This window comes from Raphanus sativus, chromosome 6 (genome assembly GCF_000801105.2).
Source record: "Raphanus sativus cultivar WK10039 chromosome 6, ASM80110v3, whole genome shotgun sequence".
Lineage (NCBI taxonomy): Eukaryota > Viridiplantae > Streptophyta > Magnoliopsida > Brassicales > Brassicaceae > Raphanus > Raphanus sativus.
The window spans coordinates 49,543,329-49,559,979 of record NC_079516.1 but is presented as its reverse complement, the minus strand read 5'-3'; the positions used below and the strand labels follow the sequence as shown (position 1 = coordinate 49,559,979).

At 33.9% G+C, this 16,651-nt stretch overlaps 3 protein-coding genes and 1 long non-coding RNA gene across 4 annotated transcripts; 1 reads left to right on the top strand and 3 right to left on the bottom strand.

Annotated features, from left to right (window-relative positions):
- The first annotated feature begins 684 nt into the window (after window positions 1-684).
- LOC130496314 (uncharacterized) lies at window positions 685-8,645 on the top strand. Its single transcript, XR_008935425.1, has 4 exons — window positions 685-841; window positions 937-1,694; window positions 7,890-7,971; window positions 8,418-8,645. It is a non-coding gene; the product is annotated as an uncharacterized LOC130496314 (long non-coding RNA).
- On the bottom strand, window positions 1,751-6,753 carry LOC108859929 (uncharacterized). Its single transcript, XM_018633829.2, has 7 exons — window positions 6,368-6,753; window positions 5,344-6,287; window positions 4,582-5,249; window positions 3,881-4,541; window positions 2,708-3,784; window positions 2,035-2,626; window positions 1,751-1,927 (listed from the first exon to the last, which is right to left on the bottom strand). The coding sequence occupies exons 1-6, from the start codon at window positions 6,751-6,753 to the stop codon at window positions 2,052-2,054; spliced, it is 4,311 nt and encodes a 1,436-aa protein (XP_018489331.2). The 3' UTR covers window positions 1,751-1,927; window positions 2,035-2,051.
- Window positions 8,646-8,833: 188 nt separating the features above from the next.
- LOC130496493 (uncharacterized) lies at window positions 8,834-10,096 on the bottom strand. The gene is made up of 5 exons (XM_056988592.1): window positions 10,026-10,096; window positions 9,752-9,930; window positions 9,523-9,646; window positions 9,198-9,413; window positions 8,834-9,099 (listed from the first exon to the last, which is right to left on the bottom strand). Exons 1-5 carry the CDS (start codon window positions 10,035-10,037, stop codon window positions 8,947-8,949), a joined length of 684 nt encoding a protein of 227 aa, XP_056844572.1. The 5' UTR covers window positions 10,038-10,096; the 3' UTR covers window positions 8,834-8,946.
- Window positions 10,097-12,940: 2,844 nt separating this feature from the next.
- Window positions 12,941-15,730, bottom strand: LOC130496275 (replication protein A 70 kDa DNA-binding subunit A-like). The gene is made up of 10 exons (XM_056988236.1): window positions 15,251-15,730; window positions 14,901-15,165; window positions 14,712-14,808; window positions 14,503-14,627; window positions 14,345-14,429; window positions 14,133-14,262; window positions 13,859-14,037; window positions 13,630-13,753; window positions 13,305-13,520; window positions 12,941-13,206 (listed from the first exon to the last, which is right to left on the bottom strand). The coding sequence occupies exons 1-10, from the start codon at window positions 15,395-15,397 to the stop codon at window positions 13,054-13,056; spliced, it is 1,521 nt and encodes a 506-aa protein (XP_056844216.1). The 5' UTR covers window positions 15,398-15,730; the 3' UTR covers window positions 12,941-13,053.
- Between the last annotated feature and the right edge of the window lie 921 nt (window positions 15,731-16,651).

Below are 16,651 nucleotides of genomic sequence, written 5' to 3'. Positions count from 1 at the left end.
AACTTATTCAAAAAAAAATATGATGAGCGATATTTCACACAGAAGAGATAAAATCGTGCACGAAAAGAGCTCTTTAACTAATGACTACTAGATTCTAACCCGCCCGACTGGGCGGGTGTTATTTTTTTCAACAATTACCATTTATAATTTCTTTTGTTTTGGATATGTCGTAAAACTATTTTGTAGGTGTTCCTATATGTTAGAGTGTGTTCATTTTGTATCCTTGTTTGATATATAATAGATAGCGACATCTTTTTTTAAACGGATCATCTATTCTATTAAATTTATTAATACAATTTATTAACTTGTATGATTATCTAAATGACCACAATAAAAATAAATCTAAAATACAAATTTATATTAGTTTTTGGATTTTCATTTTAATCACATTATATTGGGTTATCTTATTGACATTCTTTTATAAATGTTATTTTATTGACTTTTTTTTATAAAACATTGAAATATAGAAAACATTATTAATGAAATTACCACTAATGGAGAATTATATATATGTATATAGCATAATATAGTATATCTTATAAGAAAGATATAAAAATTTGTTAACAATTGGCCCATTTAAAGGAGAAACAAAATTAAAATCCGTTTTGATAGCATATGGCCTGTTCAATAATAATTGGCCCAATTAGAAAGCTAACTAATTAGCGTAGGAAAAAAAACTGTTAGACAAAAGATCGACGAAAAAAAACAGAACGATACTCTCAATTAGGGTTCTTTACTCTCGGAGAAATCTCTCTACTTTTTTCATTGTTCAGATCAAGATCAAGATTTAAATCGTTTAATGATTCATCATGCAATCAATGGTGAAATAGTATGCACAGAGGTATTTTTTTTCTTTATTTCGAAGCTAAATCCGTACGGATTGAATGGTCTTAATGTCTATCTGTGTCTAATAGTTTCCACTGTCTGCACTTTCAGATGAATATGATCAGTAATAATAGAGATCGAAGATGTGAGTTGAAGATCAGTCTCGATTGGGGTGATGTGGGATGTAATAACATAGAAGCAACCGGATTAAGCACAAAATGGATCATAACATGATCAAGATAAGGAAGATTAAAACCACAATCAAGGATATATAACAGAAAGGTAACAGCTTATTTCTCTGTTTTGTATAAATATAGATTTGATTAGATCCTATTTGATCTCTGTTTCTACTATGGTTTAAGTATGATTAAATTTCTGAACTGGAACTTTGATCTCACTGTATTTAGTGTTCTGTTTTGATAAAGAGCTAGTGTCGGGTATATATATATGGAACCGTATTTTGATCAGAAAGTATGATCTGTTTTTTTCTCTTTAATTGTTATATGTGTCGTCTTGCTTCTGTTATCATAGTTGAGCAATCATTGTTTTAGTATAGTAGGTGTTGTGCGTAAAGATCTTAAAGTGTGATGAGCTTATTATAATTTGATTGAGTTTATTATCATTGTGGAATATCACTGTAATCGTTTCTCTGTGATTGTATTCTTATAGTAACGGACGTTAGTGATAAAACAAAAATATTTTTGTATTAGTATCTGGTGTGATATAGTTTTCAATATATCCTTTCGTGCATAGCTAAATTGTATTAAATTTTTGTCATTTGGTTTCATGATATATACAATGGTGGAGAGACACAGAAAAAACAAAGGTTTACAACCGAAGAAGAGCATTACCATACTTCTGAAAAGAAGGTTAGTAATTTTTTTTCTTTCAGTTTTTAAGTAATATGATCAATGATAGGAATTATACGATATCTAATAATGATTCTTAAGAGTCGTAATAGAGAAGAAACGTTTGAATGTAATATTTCCTTAGTTGTGATTGTTGTTTGACTCTTTAAAGAAAAAACTGAACTTGTCTCAAAAATGAACAAATAGCATATTAAAACGTAAAAACACATAGCATTCCTTCTTCTCGAGCATAACTGCAAAAATAAATAATTACATTTTAGAACCATATTTGTTTATAAAGATTCAAAATAAAAAAAAATGAATATGAAAGGATACGTAAAAGAAGGCTCAAATAACATACCTCACCACTCTTACTCTTCATAGGTTGCTGAAAACTTCTTTGAAAACAACATTCATAGTCTTTTTCTGAGGTTCACCATTTTTGTCAACAATCAAAAGCTTCAACCCTTTTTTTGATGTGACCCTAGAAATAGCCACATATAACTGTCCATGAGAAAACACTGGTCTAGGTAGGAAGATGCCAACTTCAGAGAGAGATTGCCCTTGGCTTTTGTTGATTGTTATAGCAAATGCAACTGCCAAGGGCAATTGCCTTCGACGCATTTTAAAAGGCAGTTTTGTATCAGATGGTGTAATCAACAATCTTGGAATGTCTACTATATTCCCAACCTTATCTCCTGTGATAATCCTCGCTTGCACCATAAAATCCATGAGCTGAGTAATCTGTAATCTTGTTCCATTCATCAACCCTTCTGCAGGATTAATATTTCTCAGAACCATCACAGGACAACCAACTTTGAGTCGAAGAATATGATTCGGCAATCCAGACACTCTAATGCTGTTTAGAAAATCTTGACCAAGTCCTTCGTCACGGCGAGATTTTTTATCACTCGGATCAATACTATCTGCACTCAGATAAATTTTTTCCTCACCTGAAAGTTTAAACAAACACGATTAGTACTACTACATAAAAAAACTCAATTTGTATTATAAATAGGAATCGAATAAGTTACCATGTAATTTATCCAACATGTAATCATTGATCACATTGACATCCTCATTAGTTGGACATAGAATAGCTCTTTCCTGGAAAAACTTTGCCTCTTTTTTTTCTTGTAACTCTCTGCAATCTCCATAAACTGCTTTGCTGATGGCTTCTATAGGATCAATAGAGTCACTAATCAAAAATTCAGGAGGAATTTCGATCTCAGCTGCACCATCATTAGGCTCTGCAAGTTTACCATCACCAACTTTTAATATCCACTCTGAAAAATCCTTAAGTTCCTTTGCTTCTTCAACTGACAATCCACCAGAAAACAATCTCATGTTTTTTGTTAGCCTGAGCACTTTGCAATGCTCCCAAAGATATGATGAATTCATCGAAGCCAAAACAATTTCAGCTCTACCGCCCCTGGGAATTACTGGGAGAACCTGCCTAAAATCACCACCAAATACAATGACTTTTCCACCAAAAGGGTTATTGCTCTGCTTCCCAATAATATCAGACAAACTTCTATCCAAGGCTTCAAAACAATGCTTACTCATCATTGGTGCTTCATCCCATATTATGAGTGATGCCTCTTTCACTAAATTAGCTTGATCTGTTCCATGAGATAATGTACACGAAGAAAACTCATCTGGACTTAGTGGTATACCAAATCTCGAGTGAGCTGTCCTACCGCCTGGTAACAATAATGAAGCGATCCCAGATGATGCAACGTTAAGAACAATATCTCCTTGAGATCTAATAGCTGCAGATAGTAACTTCCAAAGAAAAGTTTTTCCAGTCCCACCAAATCCATAAACAAAGAACATTCCCCCTTTTCCTTCATGCACAGCACATATGATTTCATCATATATTTTCTTTTGCTCACCAGTCATCTTTGGCACATCTCTCTCAAGTGTTTCGAGCAGCGTGCTTTGATCATAGCTTCGCTCATCTACAATCAGTACGTTTGAATCACGAATGCTAGTCATTGGTACCTTTGGCATTGTATCAAATCTTTCTAAAGATGTCCCGTTACGCCTTAGAAGCTTCTCAATCTCCAGTAATGTAAACCTCTTTTTATCCTCGTCACTTAACAGTAGCCCTACATTAAAAACACATATTAATTTAAAAATCAGAAACACAAAAACATCGTACATGTTTCTATGTTGTAAATAGTTTAGTATAATATAGTATTAACCTGGTCTGTTCAAAAGCTTCCTCCTGTTGTATTCAATATCTTCAGAAAGGCACTCCCATGTTGATTCCCAAACCTTCTCTGGCATTGCTAAGCTGTCATTCATTAGCATAGTAACAAACACTTGCCTCATTTCACTGGCTGAGCCATCGTAACTTCTTCTCACAATATCATCGATGTACTCTTTATCATCATCTAGTAATCCTCGAGCAAAACATGCTTCTTTGTAGCTAGGATAAAGAACACCTTCAAACGTTTTTATGTCATCATAACTGGTAGGGCCTTTGACGATGTTCAACAACACACGCAAATAGTATGCAGCTTCCTGCTTACGTGGAGCATAGTTAATTCTCCCAATGCTAAATCCTCTTTTCCTTCTCTTGAACATCTTATGACGCTTGTCATATGTATAGAAATTAGGAATCTGGGCATAAGTTAAGGTTCTAGCAAAAGAATCAACTTTATTCAACTCAAACCAGGCTAAGAACATGGTATTCTGAATGAGTTTGCGACTGATCACTGCATTCATCTTGTCTTTCCCTCTAAAAATGATATGTTGTTTCCCAGGCAAATGAAAGGTAAGCTTCTCAACTGCACAAGATCGATAATGAATTGGGAACTTAAAATTTCTCCATGCTGCTTCACACACAGAAACATATCTACAAAACAAAGAATAAACCATGAATATACATAAAAATAATGTATTTACTATCATTTAAATAAGAAAAATACCTGCAGTCAAAGAAATCTTTAAATTCATCCTTTTGGGGTTTAACACTTCCTGGCGCAGTTTCGTGATCTGGATCAGTGTTAGTTGGTTCTGAAGTCCCCTCCGTGTTAGATACCACATTTGGAACCATGTGATCTGGTGGTTCCACAACAACGGTCACACGATCACTTCCTTTCGTAATGTACTTGAATAAGTACTTGATAGATCCAGCTTGGTTGCACCACTCAACATTAATATGAGCCCGATAAAGAAGAGAGAGTTTCTTGTTATAAGGAATAACAGATCGATTATCCAATCTCACACCATTCTTCTCCACATAACGATCTTGGAGTTCTCTTCGCCGATAAACTGGAAATCCTTCTCTATTAATAGTAGTCTTCTCTGAAAATGATTTTGGGTACAACTTTGAGCATTTCCCATTCTCCATACACGGACAGTTCATATTAGCAGCCCCACATGGTCCATGAATCATTGTATCTTTAATGATATCATATAGCTCTGGCTCTTCATATTTATCAGGAATTTCAGCTGAAATGATATTGTCAATGTCGTCTGTGGTGGGAAGCTTGAACTTAGGATCCATGAATAATAGAATGTGAGCATGTGGTAGACCACGTTTCTGGAACTCAATAGTGTACATAGCTGAAACATAAAACAAAAAAAATATAAGAATAAGACTTATATACGTTTAAAATGTAGTGTAAAAGAAGTGTAATGGACAAAAGATTTAACTCACATGAAACTGTCTTCCCAAGAAGGTTTTTTTTGATTAAATCATCCATGAGTGAGTCAAGTTTCATCTTGAACATTCTGCAAATAATGTCCGCTCTATCCTCGGCCTTTAAATTTCGACTCTTAAGATATCTCGTGATCTCTGGCCACTTTGGATTACATGTGAAAGTGATAAAAAGATCAGGAAAGCCAAAATGCTTACATATGGCCATGGCATCCAAGTAGTTGTTCTTCATATATCTAGGACCACCAGTGAATGAAGCAGGCAAAACAAATGATGATCCTTGATCGTGCATGTCTACTTTTCCAGCACTCTCTGACTCTTTAATGGAATCATAACTATCAGAACGCAAAGTAGACTGATTTAGCTTAAGATAGCGTAGGCGGTTAGACTCCATAGTTGTGTAAGCATCCACAATAAATTGCTGATACAATCGTCTTGAATGTAGGAGAGTGTGAGACTCGTTCTTACGCTCTTGCATACGAAATGCAAAATATTGTCTCATACTGATCGTATCCTTCTTAAGCTTCTTTGTAGCTGCAGTCACACGTTTCTTGATCCCAAGTCTGAAACCATCTTCTCCATAAGTGAATAGCAAAGGGTATTGAAGTGCAAAATAAGCCGCATGTATTTCTGAAATCCTTTTCAACTTTCCTGAATTTAGTTGTAGAACGATATCCCTTTTATCCATGTCAAGATTAAAATCTCCAGGAACAAGTGCAGCAACTTCTGATGCTGTAGGTGTGTTATATGTCCTCCCATCAGTTACTCGATCACTAACAATCCTCATATGATAAACATCTTCAGGCTGCATCTTAAATCTGTCTTTTGCTGATCTAAATTGCTTAACATAGGGATTGACTTCATCTAGCATTTTCATGAGAAGTTCAATGATCTCCTTCTTAAGATGGTCCTTCTTTTTACCTTCATAAGTCTGCCCAGGTTTGCTGTAAAATTAATTAAGCAGATATTTAGTCAATGCAGCCTTACAAATAATGTTAAGTAGTAGTAATTGAAATGAAATTACCTCAAAGCATTAGCTCTATTTTGGATTTCATTTTCAGTGTCAACAATATACATCTGTCCAAACTTCCCCTTTGTACCATCTTTTGGGGTTAAGCTTCCCATTAAATGATAATTCTCTCCTTGGAGTTGGAACATAGGTGGTCCTACGCCTTTTTGAACAGATCGTTCACATTTTCCACCAATTGAAGTGAAAGAGAAAATCATGTTATAAGCCCTGATGTTTTTCTGAAAATGCTTGCTTAAAAGATCATTTCCTTCCAAAAGTTTTTTAAGAACTTCTGGTGGTTCCTTTAGTAAGGGCAGCTGCACAGCACCTTGTAGACAACAAAGTGCAAAGGTAGGAGTACGTGTATTCCTACGTTTGTTGACTCGTTCATTGTACCACATCATAGCACCACAATATGGACATGTATGTGTAGGATCCCCCTCATCTCTGTATTCTGTATATTTTAAAAAAAAATTTAGATGATAAAACAAAAATGCAAAGAGCAATGAAAGTTAAATCACGTAGTGACTATATGTCATTACCAACGACTTTTGGCAAAGTTTTTTTTGATTTTTTCGGTGCTGGTGACCGAAATACTTGTTCCATAATAGCTGCTAGTGATTTTACTCTTTGATTTCGCTGATCTGTATCGGGATCAACAGAAACAACATCTTCTGTTTCTGAGTCTGAATCTTTACTTTCCTGTGAACTACAGTCCCAATCTTGATCAATATTTTCATCTATTGTTCCTGCAAGAAAAAGACTACAGATTAGTATACAGATAATAACAACTCATTTCTTATAAAATTGGTAGAGCAGAAATCCATCAACACATTTACAACCTCCGTAATCTGAATCACAATCTGCTGACATTTCATCTTCTTCACTTAGATCAGTCAATGATCCATCAGTAGTTGCTTCAATTGTCTGTTTAGATGAATCCTTGTTTACATTATCAAATGAAGATGATATATTGGTAATATCTTGCAAAACAACTCTTGGCTTTTTTCTTTGCATCCTCGAACTTGTAGAACCCTGTTTGGCTGGTAAACAATATGTAAGAACATGTTCATTTGAATTTAGAGCTGAAGAATTTTATACATTTAATATCAGAAATCTGAAATTACGAAATTCCAACTCACAAGCGATCTCAGTGACACAACTCCTCGGAGCTGGTGTGCCATCACCTTGGTTTGACATCAAATGAAGACCTTTATAATAAGTTTAATATAGTTAGTATCACCAGAAAAATTCTTGTCGATTGTTCATTAGAACTTACCAAGCACGCATTTGCGTTTGTTTATTGGTGTGGTTGGTGTCAAACTTGACTTCCCTTTTGTGTTCAACGTGACTTGCCTTTTGTGTTGCTCATGTGGCTTAGTAATGGTAGAAAACTGTCTATATCCAAGATCTTGAAATAATCTATGAAAAATAGATCGTATGGATACCATTCTGTTGATGCTTGTTGGAACAGATTGATTGGAGTTTTGTTCATCTCGTCTGCTATCACTGCTAACTACTTTTCGTTTTTTTGCAGGAGTCAAACGTGAATGGCCAGAAGGTTTATCAGGATCGCCTCTTTTTTTCTTCATAACTGGTGATTAATAAAGACAATGAAGGTACTGACGATAGCAAACAAATGTTGGTTAATACGAAATAATGCAGAATATATAGAAGTTTCACCTGAAACACAAAACTCTATCGTGAGAAGAGAAGCTGTAGTTGGTGAATTATCAAACTCTGTTTTGGTTTATAAGAAGTTACGTGTGGGATGAATGTTCAGGGAATAGCCCAAATCAATGTTCAATTCTGTATATCTTTAGGAAATCTCTTTTCCCACATTTTAGGCTAGTTATTGATCAGTTGTTATAATCTCTTTTTAATTTAGATCTAATAATATTGGTGTAACTGTACCAAAAAATCTGACACCATCTTGTCCAATTTTTCACACACGTGATTTTCTCATTTTAAGATTAGTGCTCTTTTTGACCAAAAAAATGATTAGTGCTCTTTTATTTTATAACTAATGTAAATTGTATTATATTTTATATCCTTATACACTAAGGTGAGCATTATGGAATTACGGCTGGAACTCACATATTTACATGTTAGCGGTAGAAGTGGCCTGTGGTTTCTGCTTCTTCACTTTCTGAGCTTCCTGCTTCTTCACTCTCTGGATGTCTGAGGTACGGCTTGGCGGTGTATAAGGTATGTATCTAATTTCTAAGATACGATGAAATTTAAATATAGTTATTAGAGATAATGGTATTTGCTTAAACTTAGAATTTGCTAAGTTGATGGCTAGTTAAGATGGGAATATTGTGACTCAGATTAGAAAAGTTATTATTTTTAAGTAAATGAGGATTCATTTATAATTAATGTTTACTTTTTTCATTGCGAACATTAGTCTAACATGTATAGAAAAAGCCAGAACTTTATTAATAAAATAGATTAAAAACGAAAAAACACCAAACAAAACAGCCGAAATATAAAAATAGAAGCAAATAAATCCAAATAACTGAAAAGAAAATCCAAATGAAGAAACAACACTGCAAACATAACCACCAAACTTCATCACTTCAAATTGCCCATGACTATTCTGTCTTCGATTTCTCCACCTTGATTAACTTGGTGCACAGTTTCTTTGACGATGAAGTCATGTCAGGCAGATTATCATCTTTGCGTTTGGAGAAAGGGGTTGAACAACCTTCAGAAGTTGAGGTACTGTTCGGATCTGACTTCGAAACCTAAATAATAATAATAAATAACTCATTCTCAATAAAAATAATAGGTCAATAAAATAAAATATCCGAGTTATAACAAATTAATTTAATAGACTATTAACCTCGGCAGCGGAGATCATGGAGGAGCCTGGGCTGATAGCAGACAATGATTCAGAATGTGAAACTGCATTGAGAAGTGTATCTCCAGACCAGATTTGAGAGACCACAAATATATCAGAACCGTTAGCCACATTATCATTTGCCAATGAAATTCCAAAACAGAATGATTTCCCAACTAATTCTCGGATTGGTTCTGGTAGCACCTCCGGATCTTCAATCTGAGTTTAAATACCATAAGAACAAATTTAGTCAAAAACTAAGTTTATCAGTAAGATAAAGCTAGGATATTAAAAGTGTATCTTTACTAACAATATGTTTCAGTAGTACCTCATCATATGACCCATCCCATAGGTCAACAGCGTTGGTTCCGACTATTGCTTGAGCTTCAGTATCCAGCAACAACAACTTGCATGTACCAGAGTCATCTTGCACGACAATATGCAGTTTGTATCTGCACAACATAGTCTCACACATTAGACTTAATATACTTTTACTGTCAATTAGTATTCACATCTATATTCACAGAAATGTAAACCGAAGTCATGTATAAACTTACTTTGGAGACACATTGGTCACATTAGAACGGCAACGTTCGCAACGCCATAGAGGTTTATCCTTCTGATCATTCCAACCAATTTGTGTGGCACGTTTGTTGCACCTATCATGACCAAAATAGAACCAGCCCCAATCTGTATCTATTGCTTCAATAGAAACAATGATTTTGCAGTTTTCTACCTATAAACAGAATTAGTCAAATATTAAAATAGGTGATTATATATTGTACTGTAATGGATTAAAATATTTAGTATAAAAATCGAAAATAATTATACCTTCATGGCCATCAATATTTCCGAGATTGATTTGATTTCAACTTCGTTCCAGTTTTGTTTTGGAGCCTTGATTGCCTTACCATTTGTTGTAGAACGATATCCCTTTTATCCATGTCAAGATTAAAATCTCCAGGAACAAGTGCAGCAACTTCTGATGCTGTAGGTGTGTTATATGTCCTCCCATCAGTTACTCGATCACTAACAATCCTCATATGATAAACATCTTCAGGCTGCATCTTAAATCTGTCTTTTGCTGATCTAAATTGCTTAACATAGGGATTGACTTCATCTAGCATTTTCATGAGAAGTTCAATGATCTCCTTCTTAAGATGGTCCTTCTTTTTACCTTCATAAGTCTGCCCAGGTTTGCTGTAAAATTAATTAAGCAGATATTTAGTCAATGCAGCCTTACAAATAATGTTAAGTAGTAGTAATTGAAATGAAATTACCTCAAAGCATTAGCTCTATTTTGGATTTCATTTTCAGTGTCAACAATATACATCTGTCCAAACTTCCCCTTTGTACCATCTTTTGGGGTTAAGCTTCCCATTAAATGATAATTCTCTCCTTGGAGTTGGAACATAGGTGGTCCTACGCCTTTTTGAACAGATCGTTCACATTTTCCACCAATTGAAGTGAAAGAGAAAATCATGTTATAAGCCCTGATGTTTTTCTGAAAATGCTTGCTTAAAAGATCATTTCCTTCCAAAAGTTTTTTAAGAACTTCTGGTGGTTCCTTTAGTAAGGGCAGCTGCACAGCACCTTGTAGACAACAAAGTGCAAAGGTAGGAGTACGTGTATTCCTACGTTTGTTGACTCGTTCATTGTACCACATCATAGCACCACAATATGGACATGTATGTGTAGGATCCCCCTCATCTCTGTATTCTGTATATTTTAAAAAAAAATTTAGATGATAAAACAAAAATGCAAAGAGCAATGAAAGTTAAATCACGTAGTGACTATATGTCATTACCAACGACTTTTGGCAAAGTTTTTTTTGATTTTTTCGGTGCTGGTGACCGAAATACTTGTTCCATAATAGCTGCTAGTGATTTTACTCTTTGATTTCGCTGATCTGTATCGGGATCAACAGAAACAACATCTTCTGTTTCTGAGTCTGAATCTTTACTTTCCTGTGAACTACAGTCCCAATCTTGATCAATATTTTCATCTATTGTTCCTGCAAGAAAAAGACTACAGATTAGTATACAGATAATAACAACTCATTTCTTATAAAATTGGTAGAGCAGAAATCCATCAACACATTTACAACCTCCGTAATCTGAATCACAATCTGCTGACATTTCATCTTCTTCACTTAGATCAGTCAATGATCCATCAGTAGTTGCTTCAATTGTCTGTTTAGATGAATCCTTGTTTACATTATCAAATGAAGATGATATATTGGTAATATCTTGCAAAACAACTCTTGGCTTTTTTCTTTGCATCCTCGAACTTGTAGAACCCTGTTTGGCTGGTAAACAATATGTAAGAACATGTTCATTTGAATTTAGAGCTGAAGAATTTTATACATTTAATATCAGAAATCTGAAATTACGAAATTCCAACTCACAAGCGATCTCAGTGACACAACTCCTCGGAGCTGGTGTGCCATCACCTTGGTTTGACATCAAATGAAGACCTTTATAATAAGTTTAATATAGTTAGTATCACCAGAAAAATTCTTGTCGATTGTTCATTAGAACTTACCAAGCACGCATTTGCGTTTGTTTATTGGTGTGGTTGGTGTCAAACTTGACTTCCCTTTTGTGTTCAACGTGACTTGCCTTTTGTGTTGCTCATGTGGCTTAGTAATGGTAGAAAACTGTCTATATCCAAGATCTTGAAATAATCTATGAAAAATAGATCGTATGGATACCATTCTGTTGATGCTTGTTGGAACAGATTGATTGGAGTTTTGTTCATCTCGTCTGCTATCACTGCTAACTACTTTTCGTTTTTTTGCAGGAGTCAAACGTGAATGGCCAGAAGGTTTATCAGGATCGCCTCTTTTTTTCTTCATAACTGGTGATTAATAAAGACAATGAAGGTACTGACGATAGCAAACAAATGTTGGTTAATACGAAATAATGCAGAATATATAGAAGTTTCACCTGAAACACAAAACTCTATCGTGAGAAGAGAAGCTGTAGTTGGTGAATTATCAAACTCTGTTTTGGTTTATAAGAAGTTACGTGTGGGATGAATGTTCAGGGAATAGCCCAAATCAATGTTCAATTCTGTATATCTTTAGGAAATCTCTTTTCCCACATTTTAGGCTAGTTATTGATCAGTTGTTATAATCTCTTTTTAATTTAGATCTAATAATATTGGTGTAACTGTACCAAAAAATCTGACACCATCTTGTCCAATTTTTCACACACGTGATTTTCTCATTTTAAGATTAGTGCTCTTTTTGACCAAAAAAATGATTAGTGCTCTTTTATTTTATAACTAATGTAAATTGTATTATATTTTATATCCTTATACACTAAGGTGAGCATTATGGAATTACGGCTGGAACTCACATATTTACATGTTAGCGGTAGAAGTGGCCTGTGGTTTCTGCTTCTTCACTTTCTGAGCTTCCTGCTTCTTCACTCTCTGGATGTCTGAGGTACGGCTTGGCGGTGTATAAGGTATGTATCTAATTTCTAAGATACGATGAAATTTAAATATAGTTATTAGAGATAATGGTATTTGCTTAAACTTAGAATTTGCTAAGTTGATGGCTAGTTAAGATGGGAATATTGTGACTCAGATTAGAAAAGTTATTATTTTTAAGTAAATGAGGATTCATTTATAATTAATGTTTACTTTTTTCATTGCGAACATTAGTCTAACATGTATAGAAAAAGCCAGAACTTTATTAATAAAATAGATTAAAAACGAAAAAACACCAAACAAAACAGCCGAAATATAAAAATAGAAGCAAATAAATCCAAATAACTGAAAAGAAAATCCAAATGAAGAAACAACACTGCAAACATAACCACCAAACTTCATCACTTCAAATTGCCCATGACTATTCTGTCTTCGATTTCTCCACCTTGATTAACTTGGTGCACAGTTTCTTTGACGATGAAGTCATGTCAGGCAGATTATCATCTTTGCGTTTGGAGAAAGGGGTTGAACAACCTTCAGAAGTTGAGGTACTGTTCGGATCTGACTTCGAAACCTAAATAATAATAATAAATAACTCATTCTCAATAAAAATAATAGGTCAATAAAATAAAATATCCGAGTTATAACAAATTAATTTAATAGACTATTAACCTCGGCAGCGGAGATCATGGAGGAGCCTGGGCTGATAGCAGACAATGATTCAGAATGTGAAACTGCATTGAGAAGTGTATCTCCAGACCAGATTTGAGAGACCACAAATATATCAGAACCGTTAGCCACATTATCATTTGCCAATGAAATTCCAAAACAGAATGATTTCCCAACTAATTCTCGGATTGGTTCTGGTAGCACCTCCGGATCTTCAATCTGAGTTTAAATACCATAAGAACAAATTTAGTCAAAAACTAAGTTTATCAGTAAGATAAAGCTAGGATATTAAAAGTGTATCTTTACTAACAATATGTTTCAGTAGTACCTCATCATATGACCCATCCCATAGGTCAACAGCGTTGGTTCCGACTATTGCTTGAGCTTCAGTATCCAGCAACAACAACTTGCATGTACCAGAGTCATCTTGCACGACAATATGCAGTTTGTATCTGCACAACATAGTCTCACACATTAGACTTAATATACTTTTACTGTCAATTAGTATTCACATCTATATTCACAGAAATGTAAACCGAAGTCATGTATAAACTTACTTTGGAGACACATTGGTCACATTAGAACGGCAACGTTCGCAACGCCATAGAGGTTTATCCTTCTGATCATTCCAACCAATTTGTGTGGCACGTTTGTTGCACCTATCATGACCAAAATAGAACCAGCCCCAATCTGTATCTATTGCTTCAATAGAAACAATGATTTTGCAGTTTTCTACCTATAAACAGAATTAGTCAAATATTAAAATAGGTGATTATATATTGTACTGTAATGGATTAAAATATTTAGTATAAAAATCGAAAATAATTATACCTTCATGGCCATCAATATTTCCGAGATTGATTTGATTTCAACTTCGTTCCAGTTTTGTTTTGGAGCCTTGATTGCCTTACCATTAGGATTTTGATCGAAAAGGATAAGACCAGTTTCATTTTTTGGCAACCTATGTAAAAATAATATAATTATTGATCACTTAATTGATTTTTTATATCTTATTAGTAGATGGAAAAAGTATTGATACTTACAAGCTTCTGAAAGTCTTGACTTCAGGCAAGTCCGGATTGATCAGAACCAGAGATGTATCAAATGCATTGGTCATTTGAACTTCACCTACAATGAAGAAACAATAAAGTATTATATAAATTCTCAACAGTATAATACTATTATAAATTGCATATATTACCTTGATAAAATCCAATCTTCGCGAATCTGATAACCAAAATCATATTGGGATCATTGTTTTCTTGAACATAAGCTTCAATTTGTTCAGCAAATGATCCCCACAGACAACACGCAATCGTTTCACCCCTGATACAGTTAGGCATATACAAAAGAGTTAGTTAAAGAGAAGATCAATTAACGATCAGGTGCAGTATATAAAATAGTCATTACTTGGTGTCACGGAGCCGGAATTCAACTTTTTTCCTGTCCTTCCCTTTCACTTGAACAGTCTGAACGTCTTTAAGGCTCTCAACTTGACCGATTACTTCTGCAATAATTAACAAAAATACAAAAATATTGATACCTTATAGTAAAGAAATATCATTGCAATGTTAAATATAGATGGTAAGAAATCTTAACCAATTAAAAAGTGTGAATTGATACTCCCATTCCCAGCATCTTCATAAGTTGCAAAGGTGAAGAACATGTCATCGCAATGGTAATCTGAATCCGCAATCTTTGTTTCGCCTGTAATAGACATCTTGAAAGGATGGTTGGTTGGTCGGTACTGACCAGTTGCATTTGAGAGTGAAAAGTTGGTAACCAGGCGCCATACTCCCAAAGGCAAGTCACGTTGAACACGAAACATGTGATCCTTCTTGCACGAGCAATGAATCTTCGTACCCTGAAATTAAAAACGATTACGTTAATCTTCTAACACAAATAAAGGTACATTAAATATCATTTAAAAGATTAAAGATGATATTCACCATTTCATCAACCAAAATCAGTTCCAGTGAATGACCAGCATAAGTGGTATATTGCTTCCACGAATGAAGAACCTTCACTTGGATACACCAACCAGTTTTGTATGGTTTGACATTCTTGACCAAGGATACACTCTTGTTCGAAGACATTTTAGTGATTTAGATTAGAGTGATTGAGATGTGAGAATTACATGAGACGTATGTTCTATATATATTGGTTTTCAAATCTCTAGGATACCTAGATTTTAGGTAACTAAATGATAAATATATTTTCGATTTGTTACACTTTCCGTGAAAAGCAAGGTTAATAAATAATAAATCTTTTAAGATAATAATGACTTACGTGATTTTAGGATAGTTTTAAAAGGACGAGAGATTTAAGTGTGATAAATACAAAACGTTAAAATTTGGAAATTAGTAAATGATTGGTGTGGAAGATATCTATGAATATTTTTGTTCTAACGTGATTTAGTTAAGAGAATATATATGACGCGATAAATCAGTAACAAATTTTTTTCAGTTTGAAATGTGTTTCTAGATTTTAGGATAGTTATAAAGAGAAAAGATCTGATCTTTAAATACAAAATGCCAAAGTATATTCTTTAATATACCGTAAAGTATTAAATATTAATTAAAAATAAAATGTTTATACTAAAATAAATGAAAACAATATGAATTTGACATAAACAAATAAACATCTAGATATGAAATAAAATTATTTATATGAAAAGATGTAAAAATAATAAATGTGTGTTGTTTGGTTTGTTTCAAGTGACAAAGATGTTTAATTAAAAGGTCATGTGACATCACCTTGGTTTGACATCAAATGAAGACCTTTATAATAAGTTTAATATAGTTAGTATCACCAGAAATTTTTTTGTCGATTGTTCATTAGAACTTACCAAGCACGCATTTGCGTTTGTTTATTGGTGTGGTTGGTGTCAAACTTGACTTCCCCTTTGTGTTCAACGTGACTTATCTTTTGTGTTGCTCATGTGGCTTAGTAATGGTTGAAATCTGTCTATGTCCAAGATCTTGAAATAATCTATGAAAAATAGATCGTATGGATACCATTCTGTTGATGCTTGTTGGAACAGATTGATTGGAGTTTTGTTCATCTCGTCTGCTATCACTGCTAACTACTTTGAATAAATGAAAACAATATGAATTTGACAGAAACAAATAAACATCTATATATGAAATAAAATTATTTATATGAAAAGATGTAAAAATAATAAATGTGTGTTGTTTCGTGTGTTTCATTTGACAAAGATGTTTAATTAAAAGGTCATGTGACGAAAATGTTTAATTCATGTGACAAAGATGTTTCATGTGACGAAGATGTTTAATTAAATAATTGAAGTCACGTTAAAGTATATTAAAGGGTCCACTTTATTAGATGTT

Coding starts and splice junctions, on each gene's coding strand:
- LOC130496493 (XM_056988592.1), bottom strand. Junction 9,647..9,751: donor GTGACCAATGTGTCTCCAAA/GTAAGTTTATAC, acceptor TATGTTGTGCAG/ATACAAACTGCATATTGTCG. Junction 9,414..9,522: donor GGGATGGGTCATATGATGAG/GTACTACTGAAA, acceptor ATTTAAACTCAG/ATTGAAGATCCGGAGGTGCT.
- LOC108859929 (XM_018633829.2), bottom strand. CDS start 6,753: ATGTGGTACAATGAACGAGTCAACAAACGTAGGAATACACGTACTCCT. Junction 6,288..6,367: donor AATAGAGCTAATGCTTTGAG/GTAATTTCATTT, acceptor TTAATTTTACAG/CAAACCTGGGCAGACTTATG. Junction 3,785..3,880: donor GAAGCTTTTGAACAGACCAG/GTTAATACTATA, acceptor TTTTTAATGTAG/GGCTACTGTTAAGTGACGAG.
- LOC130496275 (XM_056988236.1), bottom strand. CDS start 15,397: ATGTCTTCGAACAAGAGTGTATCCTTGGTCAAGAATGTCAAACCATAC. Junction 14,038..14,132: donor AAATATTGATGGCCATGAAG/GTATAATTATTT, acceptor TTCTGTTTATAG/GTAGAAAACTGCAAAATCAT. Junction 13,754..13,858: donor GTGACCAATGTGTCTCCAAA/GTAAGTTTATAC, acceptor TATGTTGTGCAG/ATACAAACTGCATATTGTCG.